The following is an 18944-nucleotide window of genomic DNA, read 5'->3' as shown; positions in this document are numbered from 1 at the left end:
CGAGTGAGACAGATATAGTAAGAGTGAGGAGCGCGACGCGTGCTATATGTTCGCGCTGCACTACAAGCCCACGCCGCTGTACGTCATGGACGAGATCGACGCCGCGCTCGACTTCAAGAACGTGTCCATCGTCGCCAACTACATCAAGGTGGGTGCTGTCTGTGTGTGACGAGTGAGACAGATATAGTAAGAGTGAGGAGCGCGACGCGTGCTATATGTTCGCGCTGCACTACTACAAGCCCACGCCGCTGTACGTCATGGACGAGATCGACGCCGCGCTCGACTTCAAGAACGTGTCCATCGTCGCCAACTACATCAAGGTGGGTGCTGTCTGTGTGTGACGAGTGAGACAGATGTAGTAAGAGTGAGGAGCGCGACGCGTGCTATATGTTCGCGCTGCACTACAAGCCCACGCCGCTGTACGTCATGGACGAGATCGACGCCGCGCTCGACTTCAAGAACGTGTCCATCGTCGCCAACTACATCAAGGTGGGTGCTGTCTGTGTGTGACGAGTGAGACAGATATAGTAAGAGTGAGGAGCGCGACGCGTGCTATATGTTCGCGCTGCACTACAAGCCCACGCCGCTGTACGTCATGGACGAGATCGACGCCGCGCTCGACTTCAAGAACGTGTCCATCGTCGCCAACTACATCAAGGTGGGTGCTGTCTGTGTGTGACGAGCGAGACAGATGTAGTAAGAGTGAGGAGCGCGACGCGTGCTATATGTTCGCGCTGCACTACTACAAGCCCACGCCGCTGTACGTCATGGACGAGATCGACGCCGCGCTCGACTTCAAGAACGTGTCCATCGTCGCCAACTACATCAAGGTGGGTGCTGTCTGTGTGTGACGAGTGAGACAGATATAGTAAGAGAGAGGAGCGCGACGCGTGCTATATGTTCGCGCTGCACTACAAGCCCACGCCGCTGTACGTCATGGACGAGATCGACGCCGCGCTCGACTTCAAGAACGTGTCCATCGTCGCCAACTACATCAAGGTGGGTGCTGTCTGTGTGTGACGAGTGAGACAGATATAGTAAGAGTGAGGAGCGCGACGCGTGCTATATGTTCGCGCTGCACTACAAGCCCACGCCGCTGTACGTCATGGACGAGATCGACGCCGCGCTCGACTTCAAGAACGTGTCCATCGTCGCCAACTACATCAAGGTGGGTGCTGTCTGTGTGTGACGAGTGAGACAGATATAGTAAGAGTGAGGAGCGCGACGCGTGCTATATGTTCGCGCTGCACTACAAGCCCACGCCGCTGTACGTCATGGACGAGATCGACGCCGCGCTCGACTTCAAGAACGTGTCCATCGTCGCCAACTACATCAAGGTGGGTGCTGTCTGTGTGTGACGAGTGAGACAGATATAGTAAGAGTGAGGAGCGCGACGCGTGCTATATGTTCGCGCTGCACTACAAGCCCACGCCGCTGTACGTCATGGACGAGATCGACGCCGCGCTCGACTTCAAGAACGTGTCCATCGTCGCCAACTACATCAAGGTGGGTGCTGTCTGTGTGTGACGAGCGAGACAGATGTAGTAAGAGTGAGGAGCGCGACGCGTGCTATATGTTCGCGCTGCACTACTACAAGCCCACGCCGCTGTACGTCATGGACGAGATCGACGCCGCGCTCGACTTCAAGAACGTGTCCATCGTCGCCAACTACATCAAGGTGGGTGCTGTCTGTGTGTGACGAGCGAGACAGATGTAGTAAGAGTGAGGAGCGCGACGCGTGCTATATGTTCGCGCTGCACTACTACAAGCCCACGCCGCTGTACGTCATGGACGAGATCGACGCCGCGCTCGACTTCAAGAACGTGTCCATCGTCGCCAACTACATCAAGGTGGGTGCTGTCTGTGTGTGACGAGTGAGACAGATGTAGTAAGAGTGAGGAGCGCGACGCGTGCTATATGTTCGCGCTGCACTACAAGCCCACGCCGCTGTACGTCATGGACGAGATCGACGCCGCGCTCGACTTCAAGAACGTGTCCATCGTCGCCAACTACATCAAGGTGGGTGCTGTCTGTGTGTGACGAGTGAGACAGATGTAGTAAGAGTGAGGAGCGCGACGCGTGCTATATGTTCGCGCTGCACTACAAGCCCACGCCGCTGTACGTCATGGACGAGATCGACGCCGCGCTCGACTTCAAGAACCAACTGTCAACTACATCCATAGACTAGGAATCCTCTAGACTGAGTTTAGAGCAATTATTTCATGAAACCGATGCTGCCAAAAATACGGGGGTGCGGGGTTGGTCCGTTCAAAGACACGGACCAATCACGGCACGGGATTGACTCGAAGATGGAGTAAAACTACAGTATAAGTGGCAGAGGGGGTAGCGTTACTATGCTCAGTCTAGAGGATGTCTTGTTTGTGACTACATCAAGGTGGGTGCTGTCTATATGTGTGACGAGCGAGACAGATATGGTATCCCCCGAGTGCCGTACTCCAAACAAATTCTGTTCCAACGTCTAGGGAGCCCTTTACACTGTAGGATCGGGCCAAGCAAGACATTCAGAGCGCGCGAATCCTGCTCTAATATACGGGTTGCCTGCGGCATAGAGAAATATAGTAAGACAAGAGTGCTCACTCCATACATCAGTTTAGACTATTAATTTCAGTGTCTACATCTAGCATCGAGTAGCGGAACTATCAGTACTGCTACTTGACAATAGATGTAGCACCGACCGGAAAGTCTTATCTCACCAGCATAAGACTTTCCGGTCGGTGCTACATCTATTGTCAAGTAGCAGTACTGATAGTTCCGCTACTCGATGCTAGATGCTAATAGTCTTTTTGGTACTAAAACTGATGTATGGAGTGAGCACTCTATGTATTTTTTTCTCTATGCCTGCGGCACCTTTTACACTGTAAGCTTTGCGCGCTCTGACATGCGCACTGTAGGATAAGCGCGCGCTTACATTGAAGTCACACTAACAGAGCGCCTGTGACGCCCTACACACTTTAACACATTCAGTGCCGAAAACCCGACTATCGGGTATTTTATGATTTCGTTCCCAGGCCGGACAACCCGATAGTCGGAATCAAGTCGGAATCGTGGTACTGTAGCTTTATATGACGAAATTTTTATGGCCTGGTGCGGATGTCTTGTTTGGCTGGGTGGCAATTAATGTGTTAAGATACTCAATACTACAAGATAAGATACCTACTATTGTTCCATGTTTGAGTACTGATCTCGCGGCCCCTAAGCGGCCGTGCAATATTTTTCCACGCCACGTTTCACGTAAACCCCATTGCGGCTGTGTTCCTGATACAGCCTATCCAATTTTTAGGGTTCCGTACCCAAAGGGTAAAAACGGGACCCTATTACTAAGACTCCGCTGTCCGTCCGTCCGTCTGTCACCAGGCTACAGCCTGAGATACATCTCACGAACCGTGATAGCTAGACAGTTGAAATTTTCACAGATGATGTATTTCTGTTGCCGCTATAACAACAAATACTAAAAACAGAATAAAATAAAGATTTAAGTGGGGCTCCCATACAACAAACGTGATTTTTGACCGAAGTTAAGCAACGTCGGGCGGGGTCAGTACTTGGATGGGTGACCGTTTTTTTTGCTTGTTTTGCTCTATTTTTTGTTGATGGTGCGGAACCCTCCGTGCGCGAGTCCGACTCGCACTTGGCCGGTTTTTCTGTTATATTTTAACAGTTTTGTTTTCCAGGAGCGCACCAAAAACGCGCAGTTCATCATCATCTCGCTCCGCTACAACATGTTCGAGGTGTCCAACCGGCTGGTCGGCATCTACAAGACGGAGGACTGCACCAAGTCGCTCACCATCGAGAACAAGCTGCCCGAAAAGCCGCAGGGGGATATTGCCGTCTCGTAAGATACACACTGATGTGACAAAGAGGGAGGGAGGGTACCCTTTGAATGCCTGTTGTGTACGGCGCGTCATCGTGAACCTTGTCGGAATGCACGAAGGTTGATATTGGGCTGAAGCAGCTGCGTCAGTTGACGTATTGAGTGGTCAAAACAAGTAAACCAGATTCTGTTTGGATTTGGTATATCCAATGGAGTATTTAATTTTAAAACTCCAAAGCGCCATCTGCTTTAAGGTTTGCGCAATTAATTCAGGTGGAGTAAAGCTTTGGATTCCTCCGAAAACGGTGCCGTCATATTACGGCCGCTATATAGCGTTGACTGACGTCACTAGAACGTTGTCTATGTAAACAAGATGGCGCGGTTTCCTAGACGGCGTTACGTTACGTTGATTGTCAACGTAACGTAAGATGACGGCCGTCATGACGGTGTCGATAGTTTCGTGAACGTTTTATTAGATAGCGGTGACGCCATTTTGAATAAATGACACGAGATTTGAATAAATGATTCCGTACTACGATTATTTTCCTCTTCTGATGATATTTCATCCTCCAAGTAAATTATAGATGATCAAGCAAATCTTGTCAGTAGGAAAAGGCGCGAAATTCAAATTTTCTATGGGACGTTATCCCATCGCGCCTACATTTTTCAAATTTGCCGCTTTGACCTTGGTGGATGACGGTGTGTTATGACGCCGTGGTACTTTCCACATGTCGCCACCGTAAAGGCGGCCGTCTTTTGCGGCCGCTATATGACGGCCGTCATATGACGGCACCGTTTTCGGAGGAATCCAAAGCTTAACTTTTTTAACATTTGCCACCTCTTTTAAAATCGGTCTTCTTAGTATGTAATAGTGAGGTTGTTGTTTTCTCGTATTCTATTTGCTTCAAATGTGTTTGGACAGCATACGATGAAATATATTTGAAGGATTTTTAAGTTGTTTGTTCATGAAGGGTTAAGACCATTCGTCTAGCTAGAGTTATCGATACCCCAGTAAATACAGTATAGTTCGTTACTCATGTTTGGGTGACTTTCGTTTAGTTTTGATTAATTGAAATATAGTAGGAAAGGCCTAAGGATCTTTCTTGTGCTTATTGTCATACTTATCTTTTTAAGATGTTGATGTAATTGATTGTTTTATAATAAAATGATAATACATTATAACGTTGTTTTAAATATTTATTCGACCAATTTACAACTCGATATACAAAATACCATACGATAACGGCTGCTATGCAAATGTAAATATCCAGTCATATGTGTTATACAATTATTTTATACCTTATTGCGAAGCGATAAGGTCCATCGAGGGACAGTAAAGTATTGTATATCTTGGAAGTTAACCTTTTCCACGCCGTGTCAAATACAAAAGCTGTCACTCATACGCCACATCATTGAACTTTATGTATATGCACGTAGGTCGATATTGCTCTGTGGTCTGTGACCGATTAATCGGTCTTTGGCGTTGAACCTGTGGTGCGGATATATCGGTCATTGGCGTCCAAAAGGTTAAGCTTTCAGTGCGTTCACTGCAAATCACCGGCTTTGAATACTACCTGTACTAATAATAATAACAAAAACTTTAAATAAAAAAATACGAAACATTACAAATTAGGACAACTCGTATTATTGGGTGAATCAACTTTTTCTTGTCACTCGTTGCCAAGGTTACGTTCTCCTGGGTCACTCTTTAAAACCTGATTTTTAGGCATTTAAATTCACCACATGCTTTTTTCTGATCCTTATAAACCGTTTCCATTGAGGGTCGTCTACCAAGCGTGTCAGAAGAAGGTGCAATGGTGTAAAATGTCTTCTAACAAACTATGGTACTATTGTCTCTTGGCTGACCGGACAGAAGAACAAGAAATAGTTGATCCACCCTATTACAGAGATAAAAAGTGCAATGAGGTGCAATAATTTAATAACAATTAAATAACGTAATCTAGTGGAAGGAAAAATGTCGGAAAATGCTTTTACATACACAAATCTGCCATAAAGGCCGGTGCTGCATAGTTTACGGTGGATACACCTTTACATTTTGATACTTAAAACGCATTTCACGTAAAAATAAGTAACGGCGGGGACAAGGAAATAATAGAGACTGAATTTCTATACTCAGGCGTGTTTCTCGTCATCATCAGTGGGGAGACACTCCTGACTTCGGGCAAACTCGGCTCCGTTCGGCTCAGCATTGCTGCGAGCAATTATTAGGGTTGACACAACTTGACGTCCCTTTGCGTGGACGACCACAGATAATATGACTTGAATTTTGACAACCCTAAATAGCCGAAAGGGATAGTAGGTACCATACACAAGAAAGTTAAGTTAGAAATTATCATAAGGGATGTCATGATTCGATCCTGAATCGCTGTCAAACTTCGGTTTTGTAGGAAGTGTCCTTTCTTTCTGTACGTACTTGCGGCACCACGCCAAAGGACTTATTGTGATATATTTTATTTTTAAGTGTTTTTGGAAGTCTGTATTATTTTCTTGTCGCCGACCGATTAAGGCAAACAAATAGAGGCTTAGACAGACAGTTAATCTGTAAATGAAAACAGAAGAAGTATTTGAGCAGGCGAGGTATTATTATTATATAAAATGACACTCTCAGATTTTAACCTTCAACAGGCGTGGCTCACTCCGCGATTTCGTCGCGTCGCTACAAGTACATGCGACCCACACAAATTTTGGTGTCTAGCCATAGTAGTTGCCGCGCACCGCTACGGAACGGACGCCTGCTCGCGCTTGCGCCACCTAGCGGTCATATCTGTCGTAATAGACGCGATTTGTTAGAGAGTGAATCTTCTGTATAGTCAGCCAAGAAAGTGGTCTACCACTTTTCGACTCTATCATCTGATTGATAGAGTCGAAAAGTGGTAGACCACTTTCTTGGCTGACCGTACCTAGTACTTAGGTCATACTGAAAGTTCCTGGACTGGCCACTTAGAAAAAATAAGTTTTCACATATATCAGAATCCAGAAACTTTCAGTATGACCCATATTAGTATTATTTATTCTGTGCCTTCAAATAAAACTATAATAACTCGCCTGATCAACCCTTCTGCTGAATGTACCTAAGCGTCATCCATCATTCATTGCTATCACAATCCTAAATCTCATTAACAAGAACCATAACTTCTGGCTTCAGAAACACATCCTTATTGGGACTGCTATTGATCTGATCGATCACGGACACGTGCCACGCGAAAGTGAGCACTGTAGCCGGTACCAGCCGAAGGTCGATAAGGGTCTTAGTCGCGTCCTCTTCTAGGGTCAATTTATGGCCGGTAGGCGTGTTGAGGATGAAAGGCAGGTCGTACTCTAGGTTTTGTTGGACGAAGTCGTGGATTTCGCTGTAGTGCTCGTAGACGGAAAATGTGCCCTGAAAGAGAAAATTAATAAGCATGCGTTTGCAAAGAGAAATCACGATTTCATGTCTCAAAGAGTCAAAGTTGAATATTGCACTACGAAAAATCTTAATATACTGCGTGAAAAATAATTATGGGCCCTGGAGGAATATTACCTAAAATCTTAAGTTAGCTCAATTTACTTAAAGGAAACATTCTTTTTTGTTTAAAAAGAAACAAAACTGCATAATTTTTTTTTACTCGCTTCGATTCCCAGGCGAGATTAAGCGAATTAAAAAAACCGGCCAAGTGCGAGTCGGACTCACGCGTACATTAAGTCCGACTCACGCTTGAGTGCACATTTCTAATAGGTTTTTTATTTTTATTTTATTGGTTTACCAGTAACTGTTAGACTGTTACACAGACGCATACATAAATTTATTAAATACTTAATAACTAAGAGCTTAGTGTATAATAAAATTTAGGTAAACACTGCATGCAAATTTAAATGTATTACCAACTAAGTTTAATTACTGTACTACTTACTTAACTACTATTTTTGTGAAGCTGACGTTTAAGCTTGTTTAAAGGAGTGCAAAACATGTGTGTTTTCCTGTCATCTATAGGTTATTAACTATCTTGTGTATTTTTTTCAAAATTTTAGACCCAGTAGTTTCGGAGATAAAGGGGGGAGGGGTGGAATGGTCGGACAGACAGACAGACGCACGAGTGATCCTATAGGAGTTCCGTTTTTTCCTTTTGAGGTACGGAACCCTAAAAATCTTTGAATGCGGTTATGTTTGTTGGTAAAAATAAAATAATGTTTCCTTTAAGTAAAATGAGCTAACCTAAGGTTTTAAGGCACTTTCCTTCCAGCGCCCATGAATTGTTTCCACCCTGTATAGTAAAGGGTCACCTGCAAAAGTATCCCGTCGGGGAACCGAACCCGTATGATGGCGAACTTGTACTTGCGCATTTCGCGCAGCTCGTCTCTCTCGCGCATCGCCTTCGTGCGCAGCATCTGCATCTTCTCTATGGCATCGGTTCTGTAACAACGTATACTGGGTCAAGCAAATCTTGTCAGTAGAAAAAGGCGGTAAATTTGGAAAATCGCGGGTTATCAACACTACGTTTGAATTGTTCGGAAATCGCGTGGCATTTATATCTTATTTGTGGAACTGTTGTTTACATTTCATCGTTGTTCGATGTACATTGCTGCTTTTGGTCCGTTTCCTAGGGATACCATACTTTAGTTTGCTTTACTTTGCTACTGACACATCCAGCTTGACGGACTATAGTTTTCACATCACCTATTCGAAAAAGGGCTTTTTCTTCCCTGCTAGGATCAAGGTGCCACTTTTCTGTTCTAGGACACTATTTTTGTTTCATAATGAAAATGAAATATAAACTGAAAATGATTTCCTCATTGGTGATGTGAAAAGCAGTATGTGTCACATGGTAGCAAAATTATTTCCACCTTGGGCGTTAACACTCGAATCCCTCACAACGCGCGGGATTCTATTTTAGAATCCTTCGCTTCGTTCAGGATTCAATGTACGCCCTCGCCGTAAATATGTTATTTTGCTCCCTTGTGACACAATATACCTTGATCTACCTAAACAAACAATCAAATCTGCCGTTACTAAAACCACTCTCCTCTACATTATCTACGTTACATGTAAACAAATCTAGTGAACCAGCATAGTCACAAAAAGCCTATATTTTTATAAGTACCTCTCCAACCCTTATATATACTAACGCAATGAAAATCTCGTTAGCGCGATGCAGAAATCGTCGCATGCGGTTCAGCGCCATCTACCGTCGTATTCAGTAAACTTCTCGTACCTCAGTTGCTGTTCTCGCTTGATGTCCTCAGGCTTGAGCGCGTAGAAGGAAGGCGGGAGCTGCACCTTGGTGACGGCCTGCGATGGCAGCAGCACTTGCAATCCTCGGTCTAGTTCTATAGGTATCGGCTATACTATCCGAATCTGCACCTTTCAACCTTTCATATGCCATGTGTATAGCGATGGGCGAGTCGAGTTATCTGATTCGAATCAGCCTACAGATGAGTTAATTCGAATCAAGACTATTGGCAATTCGAATCAACTCGACCACTAGCTAACTCGGCGAATGAATCACCAATTCGCCAACTCGCCGAGCCGAGTCAACGCTATCACACTGCTACTAAGGCCATTCAAAAATAAACCTTAATACCGTAGCCCGAAGGCTCTTTTTACAACAACTGCCGCTCGATTCGCCGTCTCAACTCGAGTTGGTACTATGACCATTCAAAAAGAAACCTTAATTCCGTGACCCGAAGGTTCTTTTTACAACAACTGCCGCTTGATTCGCCATCCCAAGTATCCCAACTCGAGTTCACTGCTAGTATGGCCATTCAAAAATAAACCTTAATTCCGTGCCATGAAGGTTCTTTTTACAACAACTGCCGCGTAACTCGCCGTCTCAACTCGCTCCGCGCCTGTGCCTGTGACCTTGTCGCAAACCACGCGAATCGTCGAGTCGAGTTAACTCGATTTTGAATTCGAATCAGCGGCCGAATCAATTCGAATGATTCGAATTGAAAAAAAGTGGACTCGTCACATCGCTATGCTGTTCTCGCTTGATGTCCTCAGGCCTGAGCGCGTAGAAGGATGGCGGGAGCTGCACCTTGGAGACGGCCTGCGATGGCAGCAGCCAGCAGGACTGCCAGGACTTGTGGTCTAGTTCTATAGGTATCGGCTAATACCAGTGGCTAATACTATCCGAATCTGTACTACTACGAGAGAACAGCAGTCACTAAAAAGCTTAATTACGAATTGATTCTCCAACCCTTATATACTAACGCAATAAAAATCTCGTTAGCGCGATGCAGAAATCGCCGCGTTCGCGTCAGCGCCATCTCCCGACTTTTACCTCAGTTGCTGTTCTCGCTTGATGTCCTCGGGCTTGAGCGCGTAGAAGGAAGGCGGGAGCTGCACCTTGGAGACGGCCTGCGATGGCAGCAGCACTTGTAGTCCTCGGTCTAGTTCTATAGGTATCGGCTATACTATCCGAATCTGCACCTTTCAACCTTTCATATGCCATGTGTATACATATCACTAAAAAGCTTAATTACGAATTGATTCTCCTACCCTTATATACTAACGCAATAAAAATCTCGTTAGCGCGATGTAGGAATCGCCGCGTTCGGGTCAGCGCCATCTTCCGACTTTTACCTCAGTTGTTGTTCTCGCTTGATGTCTTCAGGCTTGAGCGCGTAGAAAGATGGCGGGAGCTGCACCTTGGAGACGGCCTGCGATGGCAGAAGCACTTGCAGACCGCGGTCTAGTTCCAGAGGTATTGGCTCGGCTGAACGGAGCGCTTCTATTAGGGTCTGAAATAAAAAAAACATAAGTACGGTCGAAAGTATTAATTTATGACTTATGACCAATTTCGTACCTTGTCACAGTGACAATCAATATGAAAGTCGCTAGAGACCTCATACTAATGTCACTGTGACAAGGTACAAAATGGGTCATTAATTAATACTTTCGACTGTACATAAGCTATTTCACAATCTCGGTTTTTTTACTCATGATGGACTCGAGATGGAAGTAAACAGTAAAGGTGTGAGGGTGCGTTTGTGTTTTTGCATACAAATATATATTCCCAATTTGGTCTATTTATTACGACCCCGCACGGCAACAGTATATTATGCGGTAACATAGGCCAACTACGCAGGTTTGGTGCTAATAGCTAGGCTACGGTGACTGCTTACCATCAGGCGGGCCGTATGCTTGTTTGCCATCGACGTGGTATTAAAAAAGTTTTCGTTTGTCAAATCAGTTATCGCAAACACCTTACAGCGCATCTACTTCAGCTGTCACGATCTTATTTTCTTAGATTTGACTTGTGGAATCTCTAGTAATAAGTATAGTATTGTCAAAGAGAATAGAGTGAATAGAGAGTTACTGTCATGGTAAATTATGTAGTCCCAGTACATTTACTGCCATCTATTGACAAAACAAAAGATTAAAACTGTTAGAACGCCATTTGACATTGACCCATTCTTTCACTGATACGTGTTAATTTGTTAAATATTGAAATTATCGTCAATGCCATCTATCCGAGTGTATGCCAAAAGCTATGGCGCCGTTGCTCGAAAAGATTGCACCTTGCAAGATTGCCTTTGGCCTACTCTCGGGTAGATGGCGTTAATTTCAATATTTAACAAATTAACACATATCAGTTAAAGAATAAGGGTCAATGTCAAAACGCGTTCTAACAGTTTTAATCTTTTGTCGAAAGATGGCAGTAAATGTACTGGGGCTACATAGTTTACTTTGACAATCCGCCTCTATTTCAAATTCTCTTTGGTAATCTTACAATCAAACTCTCGACGCTCGGCACGTTGTCCTTGTCGAACACCAAGTACTCTTCAACCTGACCCTCCGGGTTGGGCAGCGTCTGCTGAGTAAACCCGGCTGCCATCAGCAGGTCCATGGAGCCCTCTATAGGTTGTACGCGGTCTGTGAACGCTCTGCAAGAAGAAATGACAACCGTTATTAAATGACTTTGAAATAGAATAGGTTCTCAATAGGGAATATGCAATATCTCTGCGTGGGAGGGGGGGGGGCGCCACTCCCACAATAAGTCACAATCTAAGGGTCTACCGCAAACGAGAGTCAAAATTTTGTTATCTAACCTCTCTATCACTCTTGCATATTCGAGCGATAAAGAGGCAGATAGCAGAGTTTCGATTTCGCGTTTCCCGGTAGACCCTTTGTAAACAAACCGCCTTGGTGCATCAATGTCATATTTAATTGTCTGTGAAAACATGTCAAAAAAAACCGGCCAAGTGCGAGTCGGACTCGCGCACGGAGGGTTCCGCACCATCAACAAAAAATAGAGCAAAACAAGCAAAAAAAACAAGCAAAAAAACGGTCACCCATCCAAGTACTGACCATGCCCGACGTTGCTTAACTTCGGTCAAAAATCACGTTTGTTGTATGGGAGCCCCACTTAAATCTTTATTTTATTCTGTTTTTAGTATTTGTTGTTATAGCGGCAACAGAAATACATCATCTGTGAAAATTTCAACTGTCTAGCTATCACGGTTCGTGAGATACAGCCTGGTGACAGACGGACGGACGGACGGACAGCGGAGTCTTAGTAATAGGGTCCCGTTTTTACCCTTTGGGTACGGAACCCTAAAAACAGTTTAAGGTACAGTATTTATTTATAAGTTACTCTATGGTATACTAAAGTCGCTAGTGCTGCACTCTGGCGGCAACACATTGCACTAATACTCCCAATTCGTCAGCATTTTATTGTATGTTCACGTGACTTACTTGTACAGTCAGCAATACTATTCGCTTAGCACCTTTGCATACAAATATCTATACAGGTGGAGTCCATTTTTTCTGCAGCTGACTGTAGGTCGTATTTTGCTTTGTTTAAGTTATTGATTTCTCAAACACGATTGGACTAAAACTTTCGAAAAAAAACTTTTGTATATGGTAGTAATGTTTTCACACAGATCGCATATCTGACATAAAACAAATGAATTTCTAACGGTTATTTACTAACCTATAATATTTTCCTAATATCCTGGCAAGTACCTAAAGTTAACAAATAAAAAGTTAAAAGCTTGCCTATTGGACATCCTGATCTTTTGGTACTTCTCCTCCTCTGGATAAGTGACTATGTTTTCTAGGTACTTGCACAGCGTTTCCACGCAGGTGTTAACCTGGAATAAAAATATAAACATTACTAAAAATAGTAAGTAAAGTGTCATTCAATAGAACTTGCTAACTATGTAAACAAAAGTTACTAGTAAATTGACATTCAGTGTCAATTTTAGTATGGCGGTTTGTTTACATAGTTAGCAAGTTCTATTGAATGACACTTTAGTAGGAAATACCTGGTCCCGTAGACAACATGCCAATCGCTAACGCGAAACTGTCACTGTCACACTAATATGGAAGAGTGGTAGAGACACAAAGCGATTCTATGGCGAAGTGATAGTAGCGATAGTCACCTTGGCTAGGCCGCCTGATATCCGCCGTAAGATACAAAACAAAACTAATGAAATTTAATTACTTAGGAAGAATTTGAACTTATACATTTTCAACACATACTAAATACTATGTTTTCTTGTTTTATGTGCCTTTGATTTTGACGTTTCAACGCAGGCTTTAAGGGTCAAGTTCGCATATAACTAGTTAATTTTAATCACAGTACAGTCAAATAATTTAATTTCCGACTCATTTCGTACCTTGTCACATTAACAATTAATATGAAAGTCGCTAGAGACCTCATACTATTGTCACTGTGACAAAGTACAAAATAGGTAGGAAATCAAATTCATTGACTGTACATGGTATTTACAAAAAGTTCGTATAATATATAATAGGCCATTCTGGGATTTCTGGGCCATTTTCACTAAGATTTTTACTTTCTTGTGAACTTGCGACTTCAATAATAATTTAGGTCTGAGACAATAACTAGGCTTTAAAAGTGTAAAACAACATTTACCTTTTCCCTGTTATCATTGCAGGACTGTATTATGAGACAGGCTGTCAGCCCTCTCTCTTCCTCTAGCTGTTCATACAAAAACGTTTTTATTTTCGCTTTCCATTCTTGTTTAGTTAAAACCTCATCGTTAATCATTGGACATCTGAAAATTAACGAAATTTTAGATCAAAAAACAAAATGCCTACATACCAAAAGTAAGGTATAGCTGGTCAACCAAATCTTGTCAGTAAAAAAAGGCGCGAAATTCAAATTTTCTATGGGACGATATCCCTTCGCGCCTACATTTTTCAAATTTGCCGCCTTTTTCAACTGTCAAGATCTGGTTGACCAAGTATATTTAAAAGTTCCACTTTTGAATATGTCCGAATGTTACATAAGAGCTTTAATCATGCAAGACTGGGTCAACCACCTGTTAGAGTGAGATGATGCTACCCTGCCGTATCTACGTCTAGGTCTCAAAAGACTGCAAGTAGGTATGTACTCGTAAGTAATGGTAAAACTCAAAATACTTACTTGAAAAACACACCATTTGTAGCCATATTCTTAGGTAACAACAGCTCTGTGTTGTCTTTTTGAGCGTCGCTGTCTGGTTTCAGTTCTGGCTGCTTAGAAGTTGTCGCCTTCTCGTTTTCAAGTTCCTTCTTAACTTGCGCCTAATACACAGACATTAATTGTTACTAGAAAATTTACAGTGCTATCCAAAAATATGAATTTAACGCTTTAAAAGGAAATTACTTATAAAATTACACACTTAAACTGCAATAAGTTACCTGCACCAAAGAAGGCCCAGTTCTACATGTCTATTTCAAACTTTATTTTTTTCAAGTTTGAATAACAACACCCTCATTATAATTTTTTCATTTAAGTTCAATATACCTGTATAGCAGCATAAGATGTGTTGAATCCAGGGTTAGTGCTCTTTTTCTGCATCCTTGCCAGCGCTGCTTCAGCGGCAGTCTTACTCTCTTCCGACAAACCGGTCCTCCTAACCACCGGCTCATTCTTCACCGACGCCGAGCTCTGACTACCCAACGTTGCCTCACTAAGCTTGTGCCCAGGCCCTGCCCGCTTAAACTGAACATCTGACTTTTTCTTCTTAAAAAAATTTATAATCTTGTCCGCCATTTTATATTCTCGGTGTGTGCTCTTTAGGCAGTTTTAGCTTTGAAACACTTTCTTTAAGCTGTTCTATTGTATCCAATGTGGCTGAAAGATTAGGTTAAGATAAGTTATCTGAGATAGCATGATGTTGTTTTGTTTGATTACAAACAATTTTAAAACTTTTTTTTTATTGTATACATAGAGTAATTTGCCAGTAACTGGCCACGTTAGTAACTGGCCTCCCTAAACTAAAAATGAATTCTATTCACCTATAAACAGAATTCATTTCAGTAGGTGGCTAGTTATTGAAGGCTGGCCAGTTATTGAAACTTTATACTAAAATGAATACCGTTTATAGGTGAATAGAATTCATTTGGTGGCCAATTAATAACAGTGGCCAGTTACTGGCGAATTATCCTACTGTAGTAAAGACTATAGCAATGAAAGGTAAAAAGTAATAGTCATTTAATTTAGTTTTATTAAATGCCTCACGACATTTTTAAAGCTATTATTCAGTTTTGCACAAATGCAATGTCAACATTAGGTAGTTTGTTTTAGATTTTAATTATTTTATTCTTCATCATAACTTAATAACGGCTTGGTTTAAATTAAGACTATAATTATTACATACAAAATGTAAATAATCCAAAGAAGTAGTAATTGTGGTAATGAAATGTGACATTATAAATTTAAAACATATTGTAGGCTGAGGCAATTTTGGATTATTTTTCTATAGTTAGATAAATAACTTCTCTTTATCTGTTGTACTACTGTATAATGACATAGAATTAAGTAAATAAATAAATTTTAATGGACATTTTTACACAAATTTACTAAGCCCCACGGTAAGCTCAAGAAGGCTTGTGTTGTGGGTACCCAGACAACGATAGATATAATATACAAATACTTAAATGCATAGAAAACAACCATGACTCAGGAACAAATATCTGTGCTCATCACACAAATAAATGCCACATAAATAAGTAAAACTTCATTGACAACCAACTATATCCTCTAATCACCCACAAATAAATATTTTCCAACACCCAAGACAAATACAATTTTGATTTATCATAGTAAAGATTCAAACTTTAATACAACAGAAGACTTTTTATAGGTATCTGGGTTGCAAGAGAACTAGGTACCTTTTTCCTAAGCCCCGTCTCCATATCGCGCGGCAAACCATCGAACATTGGCTCGCGCTGCAGACGCGCGCAATGGATACCGGGCGCATCGAGTCGCCCGGCAGCATGGTAACCATTGCGCGCGGCTGCCGCGCGAGCCAATGTTCGATGGTTTGCCGCACGATATGGAGACGGGGCTTTAGAAGCATCACAAGTATACATCACACAGTTGACTTTAAAGGGTTACAAAAGAATACTCTTTTTATCTCAAACCTAACCTACCTTGGATTGCTAATGTTGGTATTATGCTGACGGGGATTGGGACCTCTACCTTCATGCAGTCTAAGATTCCATGCCTATGTTGAAGTAATCTTATAAATAACCTCAATAATATAATTAAGAATAAATAAGCGTGATGTTTTCCAGCAACAATGATGCAAATACATTAAAAAGCAATCATATGGTCTCAATTATTATAAATATTATAATTAGCAACTTAATAGGCACTAGGAGACATAGGCGAGATGGGAATAACGAATAAAAAAAAAACAATTTGTATGTCTTATTCGTCTACTTTATGCGCGTATACATTAGAATGCAACTGGTGCGCAAAGACTACACATCCAAGGTCATTGCGAGTGTATGCAAATATTGACAAAAATTGACTCACCTGGTTTCATAAACCGCTCAGAAATCCGTTTGCCGTAAACACGCCAAGAAATAACAATCAATAACAAAGTAACCAATAAAATGAGAACGAAGGTCTTCAGTAGCAGAAATTGGAATTCGTTGAAGTAAAATACGCCGGCTATCTCTTCGTACCAAGATAGTTCAGTGAAATTCACAACTGATTTGGAAAAATCCTCAATTTGTAAGGATGACACGCATGATCCGAAAAAGTCCTTTGCTAGAGCGAAAGTGTCCCCGATTTGAAGATACAAGGCCTCGTACAGGGTTGAATTAAAAGCTGCGGTGTCGAATACAGACATCACACATGTAATTTATGTATTTCAGATCGGTTAATATTGAAAATAAAAAGCATTTGCACTACAAAACCGAACTGACAAATGACATTATGACAGTTTTCTTTGACAACTCAATGGCTGTGCTACCATACGAAAAAAGTATGATTATTGCACACGGAGCAATGAACTTGCGCATAATTTGTCTGGCAAAAAAGAGTAGAAATTAAAAAGTGGCAATACTGTAGTGTCGTCCCTTTCAAATCCATCTAAGAAAAGCGGCCAAGTGCGAGTCGGACTCGCCCATGAAGGGTTCCGTATTTAGGCGATTTATGACGTATAAAAAAAAAACTACTTACTAGATCTCGTTCAAACCAATTTTCGGTGGAAGTTTACATGGTAATGTACATCATATATTTTTTTTAGTTTTATCATTCTCTTATTTTAGAAGTTACGGGGGGGGGGGACACACATTTTACCACTTTGGAAGTGTCTCTCGCGCAAACTATTCAGTTTAGAAAAAAATGATATTAGAAACCTCAATATCATTTTTGAAGACCTATCCATAGATACCCCACACGTATGGGTTTGATGAAAAAAAAATTTTTGAGTTTCAGTTCGAAGTATGGGGAACCCCAAAAATTTATTGTTTTTTTTTCTATTTTTGTGTGAAAATCTTAATGCGGTTCACAGAATACATCTAGTTACCAAGTTTCAACAGTATAGTTCTTATAGTTTCGGAGAAAAGTGGCTGTGACATACGGACGGACAGACAGACGGACAGACAGACGGACAGACAGACATGACGAATCTATAAGGGTTCCGTTTTTTGCCATTTGGCTACGGAACCCTAAAAAGTTGTAAATAGTGTATATAGTTATTTATTGAAAAAAAAAACGTGCGGGAGAGAAATTTCTTCCATTAGAAAACAACGAAATTAGCATCTGAATTGACGGGTAAGTTTCAAACTTATGGACAAATGTCACTATAGTCAGGTCGTCACGATTTGGTTGATGTCTTGTAATAATTTGATTTGTGTATTAGGTGTATTGCATGCATCGGTATCACGGATTGCTAGCGAAGGGCGTAAGGGCGGAATTAAACGACCAAACTTAAAAAAAAGAAAACTAAAAAAGAAAATAGATTTGGATGATATTCACGCTATTAATTTTATCTAAATCGAGTCAGCCATTTAAGCGTCAAAACTGAAGAAATATCCAAACATCAAACTTCGCACTTATTAAAGTTGTCGGAATAAAACAAAAATCATCTGCCAATTTCCATTGTCCCCACTATACAAATTGTTGCTATATAAAATTCAAAACAAGCGCCCTCTTGACAATACTCCCAAAGTTCTGGTTTACCTATATGGTATCCCTAGGAAACGAACAAAAAGCAGCCAAGTACATCGAACAACGATGATAAAGTCCGTCAACCAAATCTTGTCAGTAGTAAAAGGCGGCAAATTTGAAAAATCGCGGGTTAGCAACACTGTGTTCAAATAATTCCAAAACGCGTGTCATCTGTGTTTTATCTGTGGAATGTGGATCGTGAATGACAGCCGTCACCTTATTTGTTTTAATTCTGAATCGTTTCTGTTTCAAGAGATATTTCTGCTGTCACCATTAAATATCAATACATTAAATAAGAATAAGCAAAGCTAAGGGGCCTACAATGTACAATCATGCTCGTTGATGGTAAACATTACTGAAACAAACAAACAAGTACTGGAAGAACTCTTTCGAACTTTTAAGATTATGTTCAGTTTTTTTTGTTTTAGGGTTAAAAGGCATAAATAAAATTAAAACGTATGCCTAAATCTATCCAACAAGACCATAAATTGTGTCCTGGAAACCGTCCATAGGCCCACATGTCTAATATTTTCAGCAATCAGTTGTGACTATTTACAAAGGTAAACCTTTTAAACAGTATTAAGAGTCTTGATTATATCGCCGTTCTTTCGCAATATCTACCTAATCCATACATGTTTGTTGCAGGATTAAATCTTGCCCAATATAAGGCGTTCGTAGTAGGTAGTATCTCT

The 18944-nt window shown here is 41.7% G+C and overlaps 2 protein-coding genes across 2 annotated transcripts in view; one reads left to right on the top strand and one right to left on the bottom strand.

Annotated features, from left to right (window-relative positions):
- The window catches only part of LOC134660804 (structural maintenance of chromosomes protein 4), a 57814-nt gene extending 53938 nt beyond the window's left edge, over window positions 1-3876 (top strand). Inside the window, exon 24 of the mRNA XM_063516605.1 lies at window positions 3693-3876. Within this exon, the coding sequence (XP_063372675.1) occupies window positions 3693-3857 (165 nt within the window). The 3' untranslated portion in view covers window positions 3858-3876. The remainder of the gene's footprint in view (window positions 1-3692) is intronic.
- A 3049-nt stretch (window positions 3877-6925) lies between these two features.
- Window positions 6926-16748, bottom strand: LOC134660831 (UBX domain-containing protein 6). Its single transcript, XM_063516663.1, has 10 exons — window positions 16609-16748; window positions 16221-16294; window positions 14590-14919; window positions 14227-14366; window positions 13714-13855; window positions 12831-12925; window positions 11563-11716; window positions 10413-10570; window positions 8114-8243; window positions 6926-7232 (listed from the first exon to the last, which is right to left on the bottom strand). The coding sequence occupies exons 3-10, from the start codon at window positions 14836-14838 to the stop codon at window positions 6960-6962; spliced, it is 1341 nt and encodes a 446-aa protein (XP_063372733.1). The 5' UTR covers window positions 14839-14919; window positions 16221-16294; window positions 16609-16748; the 3' UTR covers window positions 6926-6959.
- Between the last annotated feature and the right edge of the window lie 2196 nt (window positions 16749-18944).

Source organism: Cydia amplana, chromosome 2, assembly GCF_948474715.1.
Source record: "Cydia amplana chromosome 2, ilCydAmpl1.1, whole genome shotgun sequence".
Classification (NCBI taxonomy): domain Eukaryota; kingdom Metazoa; phylum Arthropoda; class Insecta; order Lepidoptera; family Tortricidae; genus Cydia; species Cydia amplana.
This window is presented reverse-complemented; position numbering and strand designations above follow the sequence as displayed.